General features: G+C 38.5%; 1 protein-coding gene across 2 annotated transcripts in view; it reads left to right on the forward strand.

Moving 5' to 3' along the window:
- The window catches only part of HIVEP2 (HIVEP zinc finger 2), a 92581-nt gene extending 76858 nt beyond the window's left edge, over window positions 1-15723 (forward strand). For both annotated transcript variants that reach the window (XM_032407770.1, XM_032407771.1), the window contains exons 6-9: window positions 2112-2287; window positions 5667-5768; window positions 6549-7444; window positions 13237-15723. In XM_032407770.1, the coding sequence (XP_032263661.1) occupies window positions 2112-2287; window positions 5667-5768; window positions 6549-7444; window positions 13237-14061 (1999 nt within the window). In that variant the 3' untranslated portion in view covers window positions 14062-15723. The remainder of the gene's footprint in view (window positions 1-2111; window positions 2288-5666; window positions 5769-6548; window positions 7445-13236) is intronic.
- The last annotated feature ends 7558 nt before the right edge of the window (window positions 15724-23281 follow it).

Raw genomic sequence — 23281 nt, forward strand, 5'->3', positions numbered from 1 at the left:
AGGGATAACTTTAAAAAAGAAGTATTACTGACCAAATTTTTAAGTGGATGTGTTCTTTATATTATGCAATTCCTAGGTTTAGTAATTTTTTTAAATTAATTTTATTTTATTATGTTAGTCACCATACATTACATCATTAGTTTTTAATGTAGTGTTCCATGATTCATTGTTTGCGTGTAATACCCAGTGCTCCATGCAATACGTGTAGGTTTAGTAATTTAATTAAACTTACCTTTTATTTTTTTTCAAAATCCATTAATCCTTGTATTAAGTAGATTCATGGGTCTGCAGACCTGTTGAAGGGTAAATATTTTATTTGCACAGATTTTTCTAATATGCAGCTTTATTTTATACTGAATTTTACTATTTGCAAGTTAATCAGGTAAGACATTAAAAATAAAATTATGTTACTTGAAGATAAAATGCATTTCCCATCAACTGTGATGATGGGCTACACTAAGCTTAAGGTGTTCTTTTGTGATGAAAACTAGCTTTCTAGAAAATTATTTGTTTTATTCTATATTTCTTAGGTAATTTTATCTATTTAGTGGCAGGGAAGAGTGAAATTAAAAGGTGAAAGATATTTTGCAACTTGAAGTTCTTTTGTTACAAAAGACAATGTGAAATAAAACATGAAGTTTAAGAAAATTTTAAAGAACAAGTTGAAGTTGGAAATTCCTAGTGAAAGGGGAAAGATTTAAAGGATGAAAAAACGCACAAAATTGACTATTCAGTATTTTTGATACTACTTAATTCTCACCTGGAATTTTTGGTACTGACCAAAACGTAAATAATGTTAAGATTGAATAGCAAACATAACAGAGTTAGTATTTAAATATGTGAATGGATTTTCTCTCTTAAAAAAATCCTTCAGTGGTTTGGACGAATGAAGTTGAACTTTTATTCCTGATGACAGATTAGCTAGGACAAAATAGAGAAGTGTGCAATGCTCTTAGAATGTAAAAAACCAAAAACCAAAACAAACAAAAAAACCTGTGAATCTAGTGCCTTTAAAGTAAATCCACAGTGAATTAAGGCATTTTATATGTCAGCTTACATTTTGAAGTTATAAAAAGAGCCCCTCAAAAGGAGTATTTTTCCAAGAATGACATTAGACCCATAATTCTAGACCAGCTTTGATTTAAAAGTTAATGATATTCATTGAATTATTCAATAAAATGCTACTGTACTCTATGATTGATCTTGTTTCATTGTAGTCTAAACAAAATGTGATGGTTGAGCACTGGATAGGTTTCTTTCATGAATCATCACAGTGAATACCTAAGACTTGGTTAGCTGATTTGATTAAACTAGATGACCTCAGACATCCTTTCAAGCCTCTTTATTAAATTCTTCTGGAAACAAATGCAAATATGATTGAAAAATAGAATCTCTAGTTTTTATTATGTAACAGTACTTACCAGAAGCTACTTGAAATTTGGACTCCACTTTAGTGCAAATTCATGGTCCTTGGGAAGAGCGGATCAAATCTGTAGACAACAGTTGGTGAGCTCAGCTCAGCCTGTGTAAGCTAGAAATTTCGGAGACACTCTCATGCCAGGATTATAAAAATAGAGTAAAAACTTGCAATGAAGAATTCTATTATCAGTTATACTTATTTTAGCAAATTTAGAGAGATGTGTGTGTGTTCTGCATGCACATCTTAGACGATGTAATGTTAACGAATGATATATGTTGATTTGAATATGTTGGTATAACTTTTTGGATATTTCTTGTGTGGAGACTGTACTAGAATCCAAAAGTAGTAAAGCACAACTCTGTAACTCTCTGAGCCTACTTGGAAGCCCATTTGAACATCTATAGCCCAAGTCCCTATATCTACACTTAATAGAAGGACCCAATTCCATTTTGAAGACCATATAGAAAAATTACATTTTGCTTTCAATGCCAAATCTATTCTGTAGTTCGTTCAGGCATTTATTGCATTAATTTCATAGGCTTCATAGAAGTAAAGTTCAATAATTGTTTGTAAAAGACCCTCATAAAAATTTTGCCACTCAAAAATTTACCCCTCAAAAGATCAGCTTCTGGTTTGATAGATAAAACACTAAAGTATTTGAAAACACACTGCATTCCCTTTTTCTAAACAGGTATAAGTCAAATGAAGATTATGTATATGTCAGAGGACGTGGACGCGGAAAGTACATTTGTGAAGAATGTGGGATTCGCTGTAAGAAGCCAAGCATGCTCAAAAAGCATATCCGCACTCACACTGATGTCCGGCCTTACGTGTGCAAGTTGTGTAACTTTGCCTTCAAAACGAAAGGTACAATTCTCATCTTTTTAGAGGAAAAATACCTTTTTTTATGGCGACCCTGGATTCTGAATACCATTTTATAACTAACTTGCATTGACAATAAGATGGTTTTGTTTTTGAAATGTGTTTTCTCCCTTATGTAAGTAATCAAAGGATGTACATGAGACAGCAAGGCTCCTTTTATGACTTAAGTAAGAGCTGTAAACTTGGGGCCAGGCTAGTTGTTTCCGAAGGAAGTGGCTAAGAATTGCCTGGATTGCTATTGCTATTACTGCACGTTGGAAATGTTGTGTGGTCTAGATAATCTTTGCACCAGTATTGAAATACCACCGGGAGACAATCCATGCAGTGGCATTAGAAAAGCAAGGCAGCAGCTGAGAAGAAAACATGTGCCCATGGTCAGTTTCAAGATTATAAATAATGTAGAGACCCACAGACTCCCAGGTGGGCCCCTCCATCCACAGTTGCATTAATTATGCATAGAAATTTGATAGCATGTGTTCCGTGTATTTATCAGCACAGAGACAATTTCTTACTCTCAGGCCACAACTGTGAATCTCATAAAACTAGGACCTGCCTTAGAATGATATTCTACCTCTAAAAAAATATCTGTTTCTTACGGGTAGATTTCTATGAAAATATTTTATACAAGAAGGTTGCTTTGATTATATTACCATCATTTTATAAAATCATGGAAATGTGCATAAGCCCAGTGTTCTCAGATTACAGACAACAGTGACTTAGAGGTGGTTTGAGTTTTGTAGAAGTATGTTCACTGCTTGCTGTAGACGTACTTTAGATCTAATGGATTTTTGCCCCCTCACTAACCTCATATGATTTCCTATGTTTTAACTTTAAATTGGCAGGCCCATTATTCTGCACCACTATCTGTCAAGAAAAATAAATATCAGATAAGATAATCTTCAGTAGAGAAATGTGTACCTATTTTCTTCCATAGCCAATATCCTAAATTGTCTTACTGTTTTGTCAGAAGTATAAATGTGTAGACTCTCAACTATCTGTTTCTTCTGTATTAAAAAAGGTATCTCTATTACAGAGATGTCTCCTTTGAAGCCCACATAAAGGAGGGAGTATTCATTTGCATTTCAAAAGAGATAAACATAAGGTCCTTTAAATACCATCCACCTTTGCACAGTCAAGCCTTTTATTTAGAACCTCACCAAGAGACTCCCTAGGACATAAGAAAATATAAACTTTGGTTTTATAAACTGCAAATCTGCCAGTCATTACAACTGATAGATCTTCCCTGGGCATAGGGGTTTGCCTCGGGTATAGCTGTGTGAAACACTGGGTGAAGAAATGTCACATTTCTAGGCTTTTTAAAATCAAATAAAAAATAATAACAATAAAAACAATGACGACCTAGTTTCTATAACCTTAAAGAAATCAAATTAAATTTGGCTCCAAATCATTGTCATAGAATTTCAGCAGGAAATAATTTATTCTTGGTCATTATTGGCATTTCCTTGTCACCCTTCAGGAATGTGCAAATGTCTCGGAATCTTAAAATGAGCACAATATCCTGGGAAACCCCTCCAGTTTTCGGTAGAAGTGACTGTTGTCCCAAACCATGTCATCTGAGTGCAGATGCCGAGCACACTTGTGGGAGGAGCCCCTCCTGCATGCCCAGGTGCCTCTCCTTCAGGCACCCTCCCCCCTCCCTTACCTCCCCGCTCCCCTACCTGCCCCAGCAACCACTCCTCCCCCCCTCCCCCTTGCTGGAATCCCTTCAGAAGCTCAGGACTGCAGTCAACCAAAGCCAGGGTGGAGTTATTTCAGAGCCAGATTTCTAACTACAAACCTGCCCTGAAGATGAGAGCCCAAAGCCTGATTGCCTGTTGAAATGGAGAAAAAAGAGAAAGGACAATAAATAGAGGAGGAGAAACATATCAAGATCTAAATAATCTTGACACCTACACACAAACCCATCCACATACACAGATTACTTGCACCCATGCAGAAGCTGGTGACTTCCATTAATATACAGATGTATTAATTAGTTTACAGATTTAGGAATTCTTGATGATCTGGCTTTAAAAATTTTTGAGATCTTTAAAACATTTTTAGATAAATAAGAGCAGTAGGGGCCTGGAAATATATTTATGCTTGGAGTTACCAAAATAGCACATAAAATTCATAGGTATAAGAGCAATAAGTAAAATGCTAAGTAAATAAAATAATATAAAATAATAAACAGCAGTGTGCTGGTTTAGAACTGTGGCTCATATATTACATTAATGGTAAGCTAAATACCCCTACAAAGGAACAAACTCTTTTCGCAGGCTAAGAGTGTCCATCTATGTTCAGTGAGCCTACTCTTAAAAATAAAGCATTTGCTGGTACATTGCTAAAGCATCGTTGAAGGGCACAGATAATAATATGGCCCTTACAACTGAGTTAGTTCCTGGATGTCTTTTGATAAGTTATGTATATGACATGGAATTTTATATACATATAGTTATGCAATATTCTATATTATATATATTTATGCATAAATATATATATAAAATTTCATAGATCCTAGGTCAAAGGTGATTAGATAAGTGTTTTCATAATTTTTCACATTCTATATAACAACTATATAATCTACATAAACACACACATATGTATTTATACATATAATCTATATATATCATCATCATAATACATATTTGAGAGAAAACCTTTCTTTTTTCTTAGAATGATGGGATTTTCAAGATAAATAGATAGGGAATATTGCAGAACTTTAGAAACTGCTGTCATAAAGTTTGCTAACATATACCAGACAGAGAGATTGTAAACACTGAGAATAGTGCTCCTTTTAAGTAGTTAGCTAAGTATTTGTATGGATCTTTGAATTTATTTACAAGGTTGGCCTTCCCGTAAGTTTGCATAATTTTTTTCTTCTGACCAGTGAGGAGCCTGGGAAGGCGATCTAAATCTGATCAGTGCCGGAAGGTCTGGGGTCTAGGGTGTGTTGATGAGAATGTTTGATCTGAACTTTCTCTAAGATGTATGTATGACCCAGCTTATGTCACCCTGTTTATATCAAGGCCTAGGAGGCTGGCCCATTTGGGCCAAAGATACTAGATCTCTTCTCAGCCAGGAAAGCCTGGGATTCTCAGTCTTGCTTGGAACCTACTCTTGAAAAGGTATGACCCGATTCTACAAAGTCTTTTAGAATGAAGGAAACTTGAGTTTGGGCCAAAGTTGTGAGCGGTTGATGTATTCAGGAACCAGATTGTTCCCATTAAGTTCAAGGCAAAGGGTAGGGGGTAGAAACAGATCTATGTTATCTCAAGTTAGTTCATTTCTAATTTTGGAGCAATCATCACATTTTTGTAATCAATTAATTCATCCATTTTTTTTTTTTGCCTGTGTTTTCTAGGAAACCTAACAAAGCATATGAAATCTAAAGCACACATGAAGAAATGCTTGGAGTTGGGAGTTTCAATGACATCAGTGGATGATACGGAAACCGAAGAAGCAGGTATTACAAAATTTAGTTGACTGACCTCTTTATTCTTCACACTGGAGTTTTGTGGCCGGGGTGGCAAAACAAGTTTTGGTATTTTAAAAAACTGATCACATTTCATTTTACTAAATATGAAATATAGAAAAGAAATCTGACATGTTGAATTGCTTACAACCTACTGAGAAGAAATAAATGCATTTCAGTTCTGACTGAAGGGGAAAAAAGGCCTCACTATGAAAATACTTCTATCTAGAACCGTAAAGGATCTAATTATACTTGTGTTGTGACAGGGATTTAGATTTTATGAAACTTCTGGGGAAATTTGAAAAACAATTTAATGTGTTATTATTCCTATTAAGAGAGAAAAAAATCCGTCATTAACCTGAATAGAAAACCTGAGGGCCAGTCAGACTTCCTGAGATATATCACTTATATGTAAGTTTATACCTATAAGGACAGATTGTTGCTTTCCTTTTCTTCTAGCCTCTTTATTAACAGCATTATCCATACCCATTTGTTGAGGGTTTTCTATGGGCCATGTGACATTTGAGATATAAAGTCCTACTCTAGAGTCCTTTTGTTGGGTCGGGATGAATCAGATTAGTCATAAAAGGTTAAGAACCAGCATAAGGTCTCCCAGGTAAGTGCCCAGTGAGTGTTATAGGGGTTCAGAAATGGAACTATCTCCAGGGTCTACAGGGTTAGAGGGAAGCTTTTGGAAAGAGATGGCATCCAAATTAGCTCCTAACCTTGAAGTTTAGACCTTGATCTTCACTATCTGTTCAATTGTTTCAGAAACGATGGAAGATTTGCACAAAGCAGCTGAGAAGCATAGCATGTCCAGCATTTCAACTGATCATCAGTTCTCAGATGCCGAAGAATCGGATGGTGAGGACGGAGATGATAATGATGACGATGATGAAGATGATGATGACTTTGATGATCAGGGAGATCTGACACCAAAAACAAGATCGAGAAGCACTAGTCCTCAGCCTCCTAGATTCTCATCCTTGCCTGTGAATGTTGGCGCCGTGACCCATGGGGTTCCTTCAGATAGTTCCCTGGGGCATTCTTCATTGATCAGCTATTTGGTTACTTTGCCAAGTATTCAGGTTACTCAGCTGATGACACCAAGTGACTCATGTGAAGATACTCAGATGACAGAATACCAGAGGTTATTCCAGAGCAAAAGTACAGACTCGGAACCAGACAAAGACAGGTTAGACATACCGAGTTGTGTGGATGAAGAGTACATGCTGTCTTCGGAGCCCAGCTCCTCTCCGAGGGACTTCTCACCCTCAAGCCACCATTCCTCACCAGGATATGACTCTTCACCCCGTCGAGATAATTCACCAAAGAGGTATCTGATACCCAAAGGAGATTTATCACCCAGAAGACATTTATCACCTAGGAGAGATCTGTCACCCATGAGACATCTTTCACCAAGAAAGGAAGCTGCATTGAGAAGAGAGATGTCACAAAGAGATGTTTCACCAAGAAGGCATCTGTCCCCAAGGAGGCCAGTGTCACCTGGGAAAGATATCACGGCAAGAAGAGACCTTTCTCCCAGAAGAGAGAGAAGATACATGACCACCATAAGAGCACCATCTCCTAGAAGGGCTTTATACCATAACCCACCATTGTCCATGGGGCAGTATTTGCAAGCAGAACCAATTGTACTGGGGCCTCCTGTAAGTATGATTAGCTTTCCCTTTCTAATGTATAAACCAAAGCATATCGGAGCCTCTTGATAACACTGGTGTGAAGTTTGTTCTAACATGGGTGTCTCTCATGGGGAGCAGTGAACTTGGTTACTGAAAATAGCAGCAAGATGCTTTCTCGCGTGCTGTTGTTAGTAACATGGCTGTGGCATTAGCCCAAGTGTAGTACTGCATCAGAGCAGTAGCACATTGCCAGCTGGGAACAGGTGAGGCTTTGCTGCTTGCTTTCTAAGCTTCACTGATTATGGACATGAGCTGAAACCTTCACATGAGCAGGAAAGGTGAGGTCTTTGGAATGACATGACTGCCTAGACAGACACCCTCAGGGCCATTGGGGTTCAGTTATAGAACTTTGCCAAGTCAGGATCAGGCATTAGCATTGACTCTCAATACATTTTTTTAAAAAATAAACTCATGATCTTGCCCACAGTGAGTGGACATGTGAAACCAGTGAGTCACTAGGAGAGAGTGACCCCCTTGGTATGTTGTGAGTCAAAGGCATGAACCTCTCTGCTTTTCTTGTCACTGCTCAGTGAGAGTGCACTCCAAGTGCACTGGCTTAGTGAGATGGTGGGCCCAAAGTTGGGAGAGCTCAGGGAGAAAGTGTCAGAGATTTCTATGGTGTGCCCTCATTATAAACTTAGATAACAACAGTAACAGTCATGGATTAAATTTAGGCAGTAGGTTTAATGCCAATTCATAAAAAACATCTGCCATGCCTCATTCCATGGGATGGCAGACCTTGATGTTTCTTTCAGTGTGTGTAGGATTTTTAAAAATGAATGAAGCAGACACTTAGCATAGACAGATGAATGACACCTTTTGAGTTTCTTTGCTTTATATGTGTTTTTGTTTCCTGGTCTCTACTTTTTGGTGTTCTTTCTTTGTTCCGGGTTTCTGTTGTGTGGCTCAATACCGTCCTTCCAGCCAAAGGCACTACCCGCTTCCAGCTCTGTCTTATCACTGCCCTGGTGACCAGGCTCCTTCCTCTCATTGCCTTTTCACTACTTTGAGTCATGAGCTTAGGTTACCATTTTTAAACTTCAGGAAAGCTCCCTGCTGCAATTCACTCCCTGACCCCCCAGCATCGCCTTTTCACAAGTTGGTACCAATTTAGTCTTTCTGCTACAATTACTGCAGAAACATGCACATAATCAGGACATGATTTATTTGCAAGATAATGAATTAGCAAGCTAAGAAAAAGAGGTACATTCCCACAGGTTTTTGTGTCTTGGTGGTGTTAAGTAGAAAAGAGAGATCTTCTGAAGTTTATGCCACTACAGCCTAAGTAGAGAGTCGTAGGCCCGCAAATCCCTCTGATGCCAGGATACCACATCTGGGGTATCAGATGCTTTCTCTGGTATAAACCAGTGATGCTGGTGGAGCATGTGTGGTGAGACTGTCCTGTTCTGGCCTTGGCCAGGTGGACTGAGACTGGGGTATTTGTGAGATGTTGGGACATCTTCAGTCAACTGCAGTCACGAAAGTACAAGCTTTTAGTGCCAATATGCTATTGTTATTAAAAACTAATAGCAACTCATAGTCAACTCAGGCAAAAGAATTGAAGGAGTGGACTAAGGAAGTTCATCTAATTTTTGGATATGTGACCAGAAAATTGTTGGAAGGAAATTGGTTTTCTTAGCTGCTGAGTTTGCAACCAGTTGTTTTTTTTATACCAGTTCACCTGGATACTTAATACAATGATTAAACTTTACCATTGATGAAGGCCAACCGTAGAGCCATTGGTCTATTACCCAGTTTAATTATCTTTCTAGAGAATTTATAGCCAGCTGCTTCGTTCATGTGATAAGAGGGAATAGATCTGGGAATGCTCCCTGAAGAAGGGGCAGTTGGTGCAAAGCACTTCCCATTTAATGTTTTATCACATCATTTTTGAGTGGCAGAGGAGGAGTTTATCTTTCTGTGATGTGTGAAGACGATTTTTATTGCCAGGGTAAAACAGAATTGATGATACTATGAGAAGTATTTCTCCTGATTGCTATATTGGATGTGTGCTGCACCCTCTCTGAATAATGTATGAAAGTATTAAATTAGAATAACCCTAAATATAAACCTTTTTGATGGAAATTCTTTAAGCAATACCTTGTCTTGTCGCTTAACATGGGCCAAGAGCTCACAGGTCAGTGACTGTGGCATGAAAGGATCTTCTAGGCTAGCATGACACACTCATCCTCTGGTTCAGTCTGGAGTGGTAGTATCCAGGGAGCAGGTTTGGAGGAGATGATAGTCAACCACTGGGATCCTACTACTCTGCTGTTTCTGCCCTAATGCCCTCTGGTTAATTTTAATATAGACAGATGATAGATAGATAGATGATAGATAGATGGAAGGAAGGAAAGAAGGAAAGAGGGAAAGGGGGAGAGGTCTTTCACTCATCAGTATTTTTTGAGGGTCTAACGTGTGGCTCAAGGATGATGATGAAAAATGTTATGGTTTCTGGCCTCAACTTTTTTAAACAAAAAACTTCCCTATTCCATTTTTAAAGTTTTGGTAGATAAATTAGCAAAGGAGACAAAGAAAAATGTGTCTTGGTTTCCAGTATGTAGTGCAAAGAACATCGTGTCTAGTCAAAGAGTCAACATTCAGTTCTTTTTTTTTTTATGTTATGTTAATCACCATACATTACATCATTAGTTTTTTTTATTGTTATGTTAATCCCCATACATTACATCATTAGTTTTAGATATAGTGTTCCATGATTCATTGTTTGTGCATAACACCCAGTGCTCCATGCAGAACGTGCCCTCCTCAATACCCATCACCAGGCTAACCCATCCTCCCACCCCCCTCCCCTCTAGAACCCTGTTTGTTTTTCAGAGTCCATAGTCTCTCATGGTTCGTCTCCCCCTCTGATTTCCCCCCCTTCATTCTTCCCCTCCTGTTATCTTCTTCTTCTTCTTCTTTTTTTTTTTTAACATATAATGTATTATTTGTTTCAGAGGTACAGGTCTGTGATACCCTCCCCAATGTCTATCACCCAGCCACCCCATCCCTCCTACCCCACCCCCCACTCCAGCAACCCTCAGTTTGTTTCCTGAGATTAAGAATTCCTCATATCAGTGAGATCGTATGATACATGTCTTTCTCTGATTGACTTATTTCGCTCAGCATAATACCCTCCAGTTCCATCCACGTCCTATCGCTTGCTATCTGTGTGATCTTGAGCAAGTCACTTAACATCTTGGCCACAGTTTCTTAATCTGTTTATGGCAGCCAGGGAGGTGGGCCAAGCAGATTTCTGTCCTTGAAAGAATTAGCCATTCAGCTGTGAGGAATGCTGTTAACTGACAGCCTTGTGCTCTTAGTGCCATCAGGACAGACCTCAGTTTTCAAGCTAAAGCTAACTCTCCCTGCAGCCCCCAGCCAGTGACTGAGCCTGGATCCATCCCCACTGAACATATGCTTCCTCTCCTCTTTACCTTTACATGCATCAGATCCCCTGCTTCCTCTGCCCTGCAATGAACTCCTTGCAGTCCTACCTCCTTCTTTGCATTTGCTTCCAGAGCACCTACTGACAATGTTGAAAAGATGAGTGGGGTGATAAGACGTGGTACATGGGATATATATACACACACATGTATACATACACATAATACAACCCGCACGAGTTCATTATTCGCATTTCCATATCAAGGTGTTTCTTACCAAGATTTACAATAATAACACAATGATAAGGCTCAAATTACAAAACAAAATAGGGTTGCAAATGGGGTAAACACCAAGGTAGAAAAATCATATTGAGAGTGTCTCTGGAGGGTGAAGAAGGGGTGAACACAGGGGAAGAGGATGTGCAGAAAGGCCTGGTAGTGTTTGGAGCAGTGGAAGTTCTTACATGGTAAAAATTGTACTGCACACTTACTTCTGGGGTTGTCATCATTTAATCACTGATCGGTAAAGGTCTGAACATGACGCTTTCATTCTTAACACAAATAGAATTCTATTGTATTTAGAACATATTGAGTACATCCTAGTGTTAGAGGACACTTCCTTCATCACTCCCTTTGTTAGCCTTGAGTCAGAAACTCCATGAATGGGACAGCTCTCTTTGACCCCTCACAGACCCCCATTCTGATTAGGTGTCTGCATTGGATGTCACGGAATAGCAACCAAAAGCAAAATGGAAACAATGACCAAGCTACATCTTATCTGAAACTTTGAATCTTTGATAATTATAATTAAAAGAGGATTCATTTAATTATCTTCAAAGATTATTACTCTAGGCATCACAGTTCTTCCACCTTAACTGATGTTTGATGTAGGAAACATGCCTTTTTCTAGATCAGAGCAAAGACAAGAGGGATTTGTTGTTGTGTTGTTGTAGTATTTAAATGACTGTCATACTAGAAAATTCTCCCCTTCCCTAACTTATGAGGCCCTTCTGATTATAGGATTGATGATTTCATTACTTCGCCTACACTTCCAGGATAATAATTTGTTTCTAGCTTGAATAAGGTGTAGTCCAAACAGGGTAAGGGCTAAGCCTGACACAGAGTAATAGAGATAATGCATAATTTATCATTCCCAGGCTGGTCTCACAGTCTAAATAGAACTGGATGAATCATTAATGGTATAGAGCATACCTTGAGCTTTAGAACAGAAACATCCTTGAAATGAATGAGAACTTTTTTTTTTTTTTTTTGGTCTCTCTCCTGGATTACTACCATACTTGACAAGTTTATATCTATCTGATTTTAAGTTCTCAAAAACTAAAACTAAAAATAAACTGAGTACCTTTTAGATGACAGTCCATTAAAAGAATAAATCTCAGGAATTGAAACCTGATAATCTCATTCAAGCCTGATAATCTCATAGTCTTAAATTGTGTTTTGCTACAGAAACAATTGCAGAAAATAAGTTCTCTTTCAGGACTGGGACCATGAAATCTGGAATTCTGGCCCCCAGTGTTAAGTGTCCTCATTCATTAATTACCAAGATGGAATTTAAATGAACATGATAATATAAACAGAAGATATTAAGACATAATAATCTTGAGTTCCCAGCTGTGTAGTTGAATATGAGTTGAAACTGTTTGACATATTTAATGTTAACTATTTTGGTGGATAGTTGCCTTACAAAAACTGACCTTCATTTATCATTTGATAAAGAAGCTAGTCTTCCACCCAGAGTGCCTCTTGAGCAGGAATTTATTCCTTTAAATGAATGTCTTGCACATTGGACTAACCAGTTTGTCTGTCACCACCATTTTGTCATCTGTTCTGTGGAAAACTTAAAAAAAAAAAAAAAGCCAATTTTCAGACTTGTCACTCCAATTATACTCATCAACACTTAAGAAAAATATTAAAAGTCTTCCCAGTATATAAACAGATGGCAATCGTTTTACTTTCTTTTGAATTTAAAAACCTACTATTAGTGTTTTTTGCTCAGTAAACTTTTTCTGGTAATTATCCATTAGTTTCTTTTCCTTCTCTTTTATGAAAAAAAAAAAACAGAACTGAAATGTGTCTCTGTACCTAGTGGAAAACACACTGCATGTTTTATCACATTGCTGTTTAAAAACAAAAGTCACTTTTCACAGACCAACAGCTTCATTCAAGGATTCTAAAAGACAACTGAGAAATCTCTTGTGTCTAAAAAGTGAAAAATCAATACAGGGATGAGGTAGTTTGAAAGTGTTTGGAATGAATGAGTGAATGAATGAGTGGCTGAAATAGCTTGATCTATTTGACCTCACATGAAGAGTCCTGGGTCCTAAATATTGTGCTCTCTGCTTCCCCGTGCAGAATTTAAGAAGAGGATTACCTCAGGTTCCTTACTTCAGTCTCTATGGAGACCAAGAAGGTGCTTATGAACATCCAGGCTCCAGCCTTTTCCCTGAGGGTCCTAATGACTATGTCTTCAGTCATCTTCCACTCCACTCTCAGCAGCAAGTGAGAGCTCCTATCCCCATGGTGCCAGTTGGTGGGATCCAAATGGTTCACTCCATGCCGCCGGCCCTTTCCGGTTTACATCCTCCACCCACATTGCCTCTGCCAATGGAGGGCTCTGAGGAGAAGAAGGGAGCCTCCAGGGAATCCTTCCCTAAGGATCCCTATGTCCTTTCGAAGCAGCATGAGAAGCAATCTCCTCACGTTTTGCAGTCATCTGGTCCACCTAGCACGCCCTCCTCTCCTCGGCTATTGATGAAACAGAGCACTTCAGAAGACAGCCTAAATTCAACAGAGAGGGAACAGGAGGAAAACATTCAGACTTGTACAAAAGCCATTGCCTGTCTCCGGATTGCCACAGAAGAGGCCACTCTGCTTGGGGCAGATCAGCCAGTGCAGGTGCAGGAAGCCCACCAGAAACCTTTGGAAAGTGCACATGTTAGCATTAGACACTTTAGTGGACCTGAGCCAGGTCAGCCCTGCACCTCAGCCACCCACCCTGACTTGCATGATGGTGAAAAGGACAAGTTTGGTACATCACAGACTGCATTAGCTCCCTCCACGTTTTATGGCACGAGTCGTGTGGATGATAAACAGTCGGGCTTTCATAGCTGCAAAGAGTTACCTTCAAGCACAGAGGGAGGCAGTGAGCCTTCAGCAGAGAAGAGTCAACTACATTGATCTAAGATGCATGGAGACTTTCATTTCCACATTTTCCCATTTTGTTCTTTGTTTTTGTTTTTCTAGAAATAGAGGTAATCAAGTTTATAGCATGCCTGTCCTAAGTTACAGTAGTTTGCTATTATATATACTTTTGTTATATCAAAAGAATTAGGTAAATTAACAAGTCATCATGAGCCTGACCAAAACAAAATTTGAAATTAACCTATTGGGTCTGGTACTTTTAAAATTGTACAGATGTTTGTGCCTTTTCTTTACTTTGCTTATATTCTTATAAGCATTTTTTAGCAGTACTTTGTACATATTTTAGAATTTGTGTATCTGCTTTGTAATAAATGTAATTTCTTTCCTTTTTTGGACACTTGGATCTAAATGATGTAAAGCAAAACAGCATCAATATATATGTGAGGTTGCACTAAAACATATTTTTATATGATTAAAACTGAACAGCTTTTATGTACAGCTCTGATTCTGTAATACTAATATTTATTTACTTTGTTTCATAAATTGTACATTTTTTCTTAATGTTGTGGATTGCTTTTCTATGTGAAGCATGGGATTTACTGTTGCGTAACTAGAACAAAAATGTATATTGTAAACAAGATATTTAAACTAGAGTATCTTATTCTGCACTTATGCATTAGTTAAAAAAAAGATAAAGGATGTATCAGTCAGTTCTTAACTCTTGTAAATTTTTTTGTCTCTTGTTTGCTGGATTGGCTATAACTTAAGTGCTGATTGTGATTTTAAACTTATAGTACCGTAAAGCATTAAAGTAAACAATGTGCTATTGTGAGTTTTTTCAAAGCTTTATAAATCAGTTATAAATAATATTAAAAGTATTTGGTCTTATGTGAACATGTTGATCTATATACTCATCTAAAAATATGGGAAAACATTCCGCCCCATGTAAATATGTACAAGTGCATCACTGGTACAATTTTATGTAACTCAGTTGGACACTAGGTTGACACAGACCTATGCTAGGGTGTCTTTAAAAATTAAAGTGACAAAGCACATGGGACTGTGTAGAGCTTGGTTATCGGCCGGCCCGGTGGCTTGGCAGGCAGTGCTGTGCGCTGCCCGTGGAGAAGACCTGGCCTTACAGATCTCCTTGGTTCTTGCTGCACAAGATGGTGACCGGAACTAAGGCTGCGACGGAGGGGACGTGCTTGGACTCTGAGGGTTAGGAGTGGACACAGGGAAGGGGCGTGGAGACCTCTCACCAGCCTTTCCTCTCAGCCAGTCCACATGGTAACAGGGTGGGCATCAGCTTTAGGGGAAGCCACTTCACCCTCTTCAAGAGGGGAAGAGTGTCAGGCTCCTGGCTATCTCAGGGGGAACGGGGAAAAGAACCTTTCCAGGGAAAAGAATTTGTGGGAGGATGATGTCTTTTGTACACAACATGCAGAATGGGCTTTGGTTAGCATGGAAGGTGGGCAGAGCCTTTGTTTGTAGGTCCGGAAGAATGGAAGAAAGGGAGGGGGTACAACAACACGTGTGCACACATGCACATGTGTGTGCATGCACACACACACACACACACACAATCTGGGTTATCTTTGTGCTATATAGTGGATTATAATTCTGTGAAACCAAGTTTGTATATTGAATTACATTAAGGAGTGTTCTTTAAAAAGAGAAATAAATATACAATTACATGCTTGAGGTGTCTAGTTTTTAATGTGTTGTTTTACATTTTAATTTCTCGATTTTGTTTCTAAAGAAATTTTGATGCCACCGACATACCATCTGTGCTTTTAATTGCTAGGCTTTGCCCATTCCAAGGTATGCTGAGCATGAATGCTTTTAACAAGTGAGAAGACAGTCATTGGCTTCCATATGTCATTCAATTAGGACAGATAGATAGTGGTCACCACCGTGTGAGCTCTAGAAATGGAGTCACCAGATCCTAAGCATGGGCATGGGCAGAATACATTGCATCTGCAAAGAGTCATGAATAAATCAAATGACCATTTCCTCTTCTGCCTCCCTCTCAGTAGGCATACATATCTGAAATTCCACTGGGGAAATCTCTTTATTTTTGCTGAGGTGACTGAAGGCAAAAACCAACTGAAATAAATATACCATAAAATATCCACAAATCAGAGTTCTTTAGTACAAAAGAGTAGAACCTTTCTAATAATGAAAGTGGAGGCTCATTAAAGGTCAAAATCTATCAGTATTTCCATTATAAAACTCTCAAATTGGTGGATTTGCAACTTACCTGTGTGGTTTTATGAGCCAGACTGTCTTTTGAAATTATGGTTTACAAAAGGGAATTAAAGGTCAACACAAGCAGCCAGCCTAAAATCTGTCTCATTGAGAAGAAACCCTGAAACATTGAATTACATAAGGGTGATTTGTGTGTCTTATTCCTCATTTTGTGTGTGTGTGTGTGTGTGTATGTGTGTGTGTGTGTGTGTGTGTGTGTGTGAGAACCCTTCTAATTGCTTCCTCTTCTAATTCATCTCTTGTATTCACTCATTCATAAAACAGTTTTTGAATGCCTACTATGAACTGGCTACGATGATGGGCATTGGGGAGGATGAAAGTACTCCTGCCATCAAGGAGCTCAAGTAAAAGGAAAGACATGTATATGAGTGTATGTAATATGATGTTAGAACTAAAATAATGGTATATTTGGTGTGTTTTGCTGTCATGAAGAAGAGCAATTACCCTGCTGAGAATGGAAGGAGGGGCAGGACAGGCTTCATCACAGAGTTGGCCTTGGAACAGATCTTTAAAATAGTAGATTGACTTATTCAACAGAGAAATTCTCATCACCGACCTTAGGACACTGTTCTTTGTGCTAGGTGTACAGTACTGCACAAAACAAATCAAGTTCTTGTCTTCATGGAGTTCATATTCTAATAGAGAGGCATTAAAAAAAGTGGGGAGGGGCATGTTGCATGAGCAAGGATGTGTAAAGCAGGGAGTGGGTAAAAAGCCAGATGGAGCTGGCTCCTTGCTTATGTGATAGGGTGGTATGTGCTTAAGCCAGAAAGACACATCAAAGTCCAATTTCCTAATCCAGCCTAAGGACATCAGATCTGGCTCTGTAAGCAACAGGAAGCTGAGCCAAGGAAGGATTGAAACAAGAAAGTGGCATTACCGTTGCTAGTGTTGTTCTTATTTAGAAAAGAAAAAAAAAAAAATCACTGTGGCAGCAATGAAGATAGTGGATTTGAGGCAGAAAGAGTGGAGGCAGGGGACCAGTTGGGAGAATTATGAAGTTGTGTCATTTCCATGGAAATAAAAGCAGAAACAATCCAAGCAGATGATGGGGAAAGAAGGGACAGTTTTGACAGTTTTGCTTAATGAAGAACTAATAATAACTAGTGACTGACTTGGTGTCTGGGATGAGAGAGATGGAGGCGGTAAAGATGACTGGAGTTCTTGACTTGGGCAGTGGAAAGAGGGTGGTGTCCTTAACCATCAGGTGGATTTGTACCAGCTGCAGGTAAGGAAATGAGCTCCCCTAAGCAGTTTAGAATGAGATCAGTCTCAAGAAAGACCTAAGCTGGAGACTGGTTTGTTACTTCTTGTCACTTAGTCATAGCTGAGGGTGCTGACTTGGAGGAAATCACTCAAGCCATACAAAGGGACAGAAGAAGACATTTGAGGACTTCCAAAGGGAGGACAGACAACTTGGGAGTGAACCAAGAAGATGCATTTTTGAATTTTTTGAAAACTTGATTTTCATAAGTTCTTCAAGATAGTTTCTAGAAAGCAAAACCTTAAGAACATCATTTTTGAGGCCAACTCTGGTTGTGGAATTATAAAGTGATGGCATTTCCTGAGCAGCATCATGGCAGCTTTATTATTAAATAATTAATTGGAGGTTGTTCAACCAACCTGTCATTTACAAATGCCTCTCCAAAGCCTGTGGTTCAAAGAAGTTAGGTGAAGTTTTCGAGGAGAAATAGATTGTTCGCTGCACTTTCTAATACAATCATCTAGCCCTAGCTACCTGCAGCTACTGAGCACTTGAAATGGGGTGAGTGTAATTGAGAGACTGGATTTTAAATTTTACTTAATTATACTTACTTTAAACTTCAGTAACCACACGTGGCTAGTGGGTCCTGAATGGGACAGCCCGGCTTCAGCACAAGCTGTACCCCACACCTCTATCTGCATTCATTCATTTTATAAATATGGAGCTCTCATCATTTGCCAAGCTCTATTTTTGGTATTGGAATATATGGCAGTGAACAACAAAAACAAAACAAAACAAAACATCTGCTTCATAGAACTGTGTTCAATGCTTACTGTTAAACATTCAGTTAAGGAATTTGGTGATGCAGTCCTATCAATTGTTCCTCTTTCTATTGAGTCTTGGACCTTGGAACTCACCCAAAGAATAACAGCCAAAGCATAATTTTATGAAAGGGTAGACAGGCTCCCTATAGGTGACTCCTTCCTTCTGCTGGAAATCACTGTCAAAAGCTAGGATGCAGATACATCACATCCTCAGGACTGATGTGGAGCCTCCCACGTCCTGCCTTAGTCTAAATGCCTACCCTTCAGTGGGTTCAAGAGAGATGTGTCCAGCCTCCAAGAAGGGCCCCAGCTCATCCTACAGCTTCTACACAAGAAGTAGAGGTCTGGGGCGAGAGAGCTGTCCTCTCCTAGGCCCTAGAAATCCTGCCTTCCTTTTCTGCTTATCACATTTAAGTAAACAGGAGGGAGGAAGAAGAAGAGTCAACATAGTTTTGTCTTGAAGCCATAGGACAGCTCTGCCGTTCTTTCTTCCACAGTAACAAAGGGAGCCGAGTGAGGGAAGAAATGGAGGATGTTCCTTTCTCTACCTGAGCTGCCATGCTGACTTCTATGTGAGAACCCTGGAAGAAAAGGCTTCTCTTTTCCACTATTCCCCTTATTCTAAATAGCCAAACTTATGGACAACCGTACTGTGACTTTTCCCCTCCTGGAGGAAACCTGCCATCACCAAGGACCCACCACTTCCCCCAGAACACATTCTATGGTTCTCTGTTATCCTCTTGAAACCAGGGAGATTATAAATCAGGTGATGTTTAACTGAAACAGATGAATTAAATAAAATAACTGCATCTTAGGTAAAAAAAAAAAAAAAAAAAATAGACCATACAGACTTTTCTGGAGAGAATTAAGCTCATTAGACAATAATTTGAGTAACTATTTTCTCAAATCTCCTAAGGAGAGTTCCTAACTAGGACCATCCTCATGCATAGGATAGAAGTTAAATCATAATATACAATGGGTGTCCTAGGGCATTAGGCTTACAATTCCTATGGAACCCTGTTTGTGAAGGGGTGGACTGGGATATGATCCCCGACTCAGCAGAAGCCCCATCGCATTGTCAAATCTGGCTTACCAGAAGTTATATATCACAATTTTGGGTATAGCAGGTAAAATAAAATGTTATTAAAATTGATTTCCCATGTTTCCCTTTCTAAATGTTGGTACAGAAAATTGGAAATTGTATATATATATATCACAGGAAAGCATGAAATTCTCTCAAATTTACTTGAAATGTGGCTAGTTTGAATTGATATATGCTGTAAATGTAAATCATATGCCAGATTTTGAAGACATAGCATAAGGAGGATACCAAATATCTCATTTATAATTTTTCATACTGATAACGTGTTAAAATGATTCAATTTTGGATATAGCAGGTAAAATAAAATGTTATTAAAATTGATTTCCCATGTTTCCCTTTCTAAATGTTGGTACAGAAAATTGGAAATTGTATTTGTGGCTCACATGATACTTCTGGATGATGCTGGAGAGAGAGTAAATCTGATAGGGTGAGAGGGGGGATAGCTCAGCTCGGAGGCCATTTCCATAATCAAGGTGGGAAATGATGGTAGCTTTTCCTTTTTTTTCTGAAAAAAAAAAAAAACTGCTCTGTATCAGTGGTTCATACTCTTGTCAAACCCAGTGCCATATTCTTTTCCTGATATGTATTTTATAGTGCTTCTTCAAAAATTTCCATATAGTATCCTAACTGCATACAAGGGAGAAAAGACAGGAAAGTAATTTATAATACATTTTTACTTATTTTACTCAATAGTTCAATAGTCCTTAACTATTACAGTTAAAGATTACAATAGAAGGGGCACCTGAGTGGCTCAGTTGGTTGAGCAACCAACTCTTGGTTTGGGCTCAGGTCATGGTCTCATGAGTCGTGGTCTTATGGGTCATGGTCTCATGGGTCATGGTCTCATGGGTAATGGGATCAAGCACTCAGCAGGGAGTCTGCTTTAAGATTTTCTCCTTCTGCCCTTCCTCCCACTCTCTCTCTTTCTCTAAAATAAATAACTAAATCTTTATAAAGAAAGATTACAATAGAAGATTTAATGAAGGAGTTTGGTGCTTTCCTCTCTACCTAGCACACCAGGCACACAACAGCTACAAAGGGCAAGCCCCTACCAACATGCTGGACTGGGGACTCCTGCACCACAAGTGACATTTGCCTCCAGGACATGATTTTCTGAAATGATGAACAAATCTTGGAAAGTTCCCAACAAAACAAAATACAATTTTGTCTTGATTTCCATGCTTGTTGCCCTTCCAGAAAAAGAAATCAGTCTATAGTTAGTTCTGCTATAAAACTTGTTTTAAAATTTGTTCCAACACAATTGATATGTTAGGGAACAATTTGAACATAACGTGTCTGCTTATGCATGACTTTTTCAGCGAGAAACACTAGGTGAACCCGGAAACCTGCACTTAGTTGGGTGAGCCCTGTGGGAATACACACATGTACACACTCACATTTCGAATACCTACCAGCCATCTCATTTCACCACCTGCATCCAGAGCCGCATGTGCACATAGTTTATGTTGTGACTTTCTGTCCAATTTCTGATAACCCTCCTCCCACCACTTCACAATAACACAAACTGCAGTTCTTTCATTGCCCACTTCCACTAGCTAGCTTCATGTCTTTTTCAAATAAAGTACTATATTTATTGTAGTACTTGTGTATTTCTTAGCCATTTAATGTGTGTAAAACTGTGCTACTATTCTTACTGGGCTCATAGCTTATTCTTTGTACGTTACTGCTGAGTCCTATCCCTAACCCCATTTTTCTAATATGTGCCATGATTTTTACGGCACAATTTTGCATAGCACAGTCATTTTTAGGAACACACATGTCTTCTTATAGCAGAAATGACTTCCTAAACATCTATCGCTCCCTCAAAATTTGGTCTTATTTGTCTTTCGAATAAAACAAGAGTTCGGTTTAATGTTCATATAAATCTCAATAGATGTTGCACTTTCATGAGTGTCTGGAGAGACATTAGAAAGTTGTGCAAAACTGTCCTCCGCCTTGCTGGGACTCCAGCATCCCAGAACCCTGTCTACTAAATGCCAGTCGTACCCCGTAATCACAACACTGATCCAAAAGCCTCCATAAATTTCCAAATGACCCTGGAGGGGTGTGTGTTACACTGACCCAGTTGAGAACCACTGGTCTGTTTGAAGCTGGGGGAAGCAGATAAAGAGGATTATAAGTTCATCAGACAGAAATGTATTTATTTATCCTAAAAAGCTCATCCTCAATAATTCAGAGTCGAACATTTTGGGTTTTATGCCTGAGAAAATATTTCAAAGCATTTGACAGTTTCTGTAAGTCTATCCTGAATATAGTTGTTGACACATAGGTACACCCATAGTGTGTTAAGTAGACTCCCACTGTTTCAGTCAATTTAAAAATAATGATGGCAAGAACTGCTTTTATTCTATGGCGTCTTGCTGGTATTACAAAAATGATCAAGTTCAAATCCAAGTAAGCCAGACACCAAGATTTCTACTGTTTCTATTATACTATCCTAGTCTGTGCAATGTCACTATTACCATGTTTATTTCATGTAGTAACAAAGAAGGTTTGGAAAACCTACACACATGAAAACATCACTTTACACACACATTCCAGGATCTTCAAACTGAACTCTACCCAATGGACTCTTGTAAGAGTAACTGCATTTCTTCATTCCTTCCATGAACCCAGCAGAATGCTCAAAGCTGCTCTCTACACATCTGTGCATTTTTGCTGTCGCCAGTTGACTTATATGCAGCTGAACTGAATCCCAAACCAGTTTAGGCAAGTTTTGTGGATTATCGAAGTTACATAATTTAAATCGCCTATAAATCTATGAAGTACCAGAGCAAAAGGAGAGAGTGCTTGCACCTGTAACTACTAACAGGGTAAGCTCTTTTGAACAACTAAATAAAGGTGACTCATTAAAAATTGCCATTGCATTTTGTGTGGGTGACACAATAATTAAAAATTCAAAGTAAAAAGTAAAAACAATTATTTCACTTTCTGATTGATTCTTGAATGTCTTTAAATTGTCACTCCTTTTTAAATTCTCACTCCTCTTTAAGTAAAGTGAAATTGGGATTTAGACAATACGTTATGATTGGGTTTTATCTAAGCTCTGTGAGTAGGTCTCCAAGCACAGACTCATGCTCAAAGGCAAGGGGGTGCGCCACACCACACAAAAAAAATGGTAAATATATAGGCATTTTAGACTTTTTAATTAAAAGAAAATATTTAAAGATGTATGTTTCAAATTTTTATGATCCTTGACTTTGTAAAATCAACCAACAACCTACTAGTTCTGGTTGCATCATGTAAGATGACTTTTACTGTGCATTGCATTTCTAGAATTTGGCATGATAGAACCAAACCATAACAGCCAATAATGGAGTATTCACAAGTAGCAGAAATTATATAGACATAGGTCATCATTTGTTTGTCTTTATACAATTAGGTACAGTATAAATAAAAAATAACCTCTTTTGTCTACTTTCCTGAACCAAAACCAAAAACTAAAAAAACAAAGTCTAAGGAAAATTCTAAATTGAATACTTATTAACTGTTTTCTTTTCTAACAACCTCTGTTTTCCTACTAATCATCTTCATTTTCCTGAGATGGAGAGGGGAGATTAATTAGCTGCACCCTTAATTTAAAAATGCAAACATCACCACAGAAAACTTTTCACATTCTTTATCCATGAGTGAGATCTCAGAATTAAAATAGCTATTTTGAGTCCAACCAGTAACTATAAACACCAAAGTAAACAAATCCTGCATTGTGGGGAAAGATGGCAAGAAGCAGCAGGAGTGGTATTTAGAAGGTCGATTTATTTCTTTGGAAGGCCTGTTTTTCAGGTACACTACACCATCCAACATTTGGGATGTGTACATGTTCAGGATAATCTA

Source organism: Phoca vitulina, unplaced genomic scaffold (assembly GCF_004348235.1).
Source record: "Phoca vitulina isolate PV1807 unplaced genomic scaffold, GSC_HSeal_1.0 scaffold9, whole genome shotgun sequence".
NCBI lineage: Eukaryota > Metazoa > Chordata > Mammalia > Carnivora > Phocidae > Phoca > Phoca vitulina.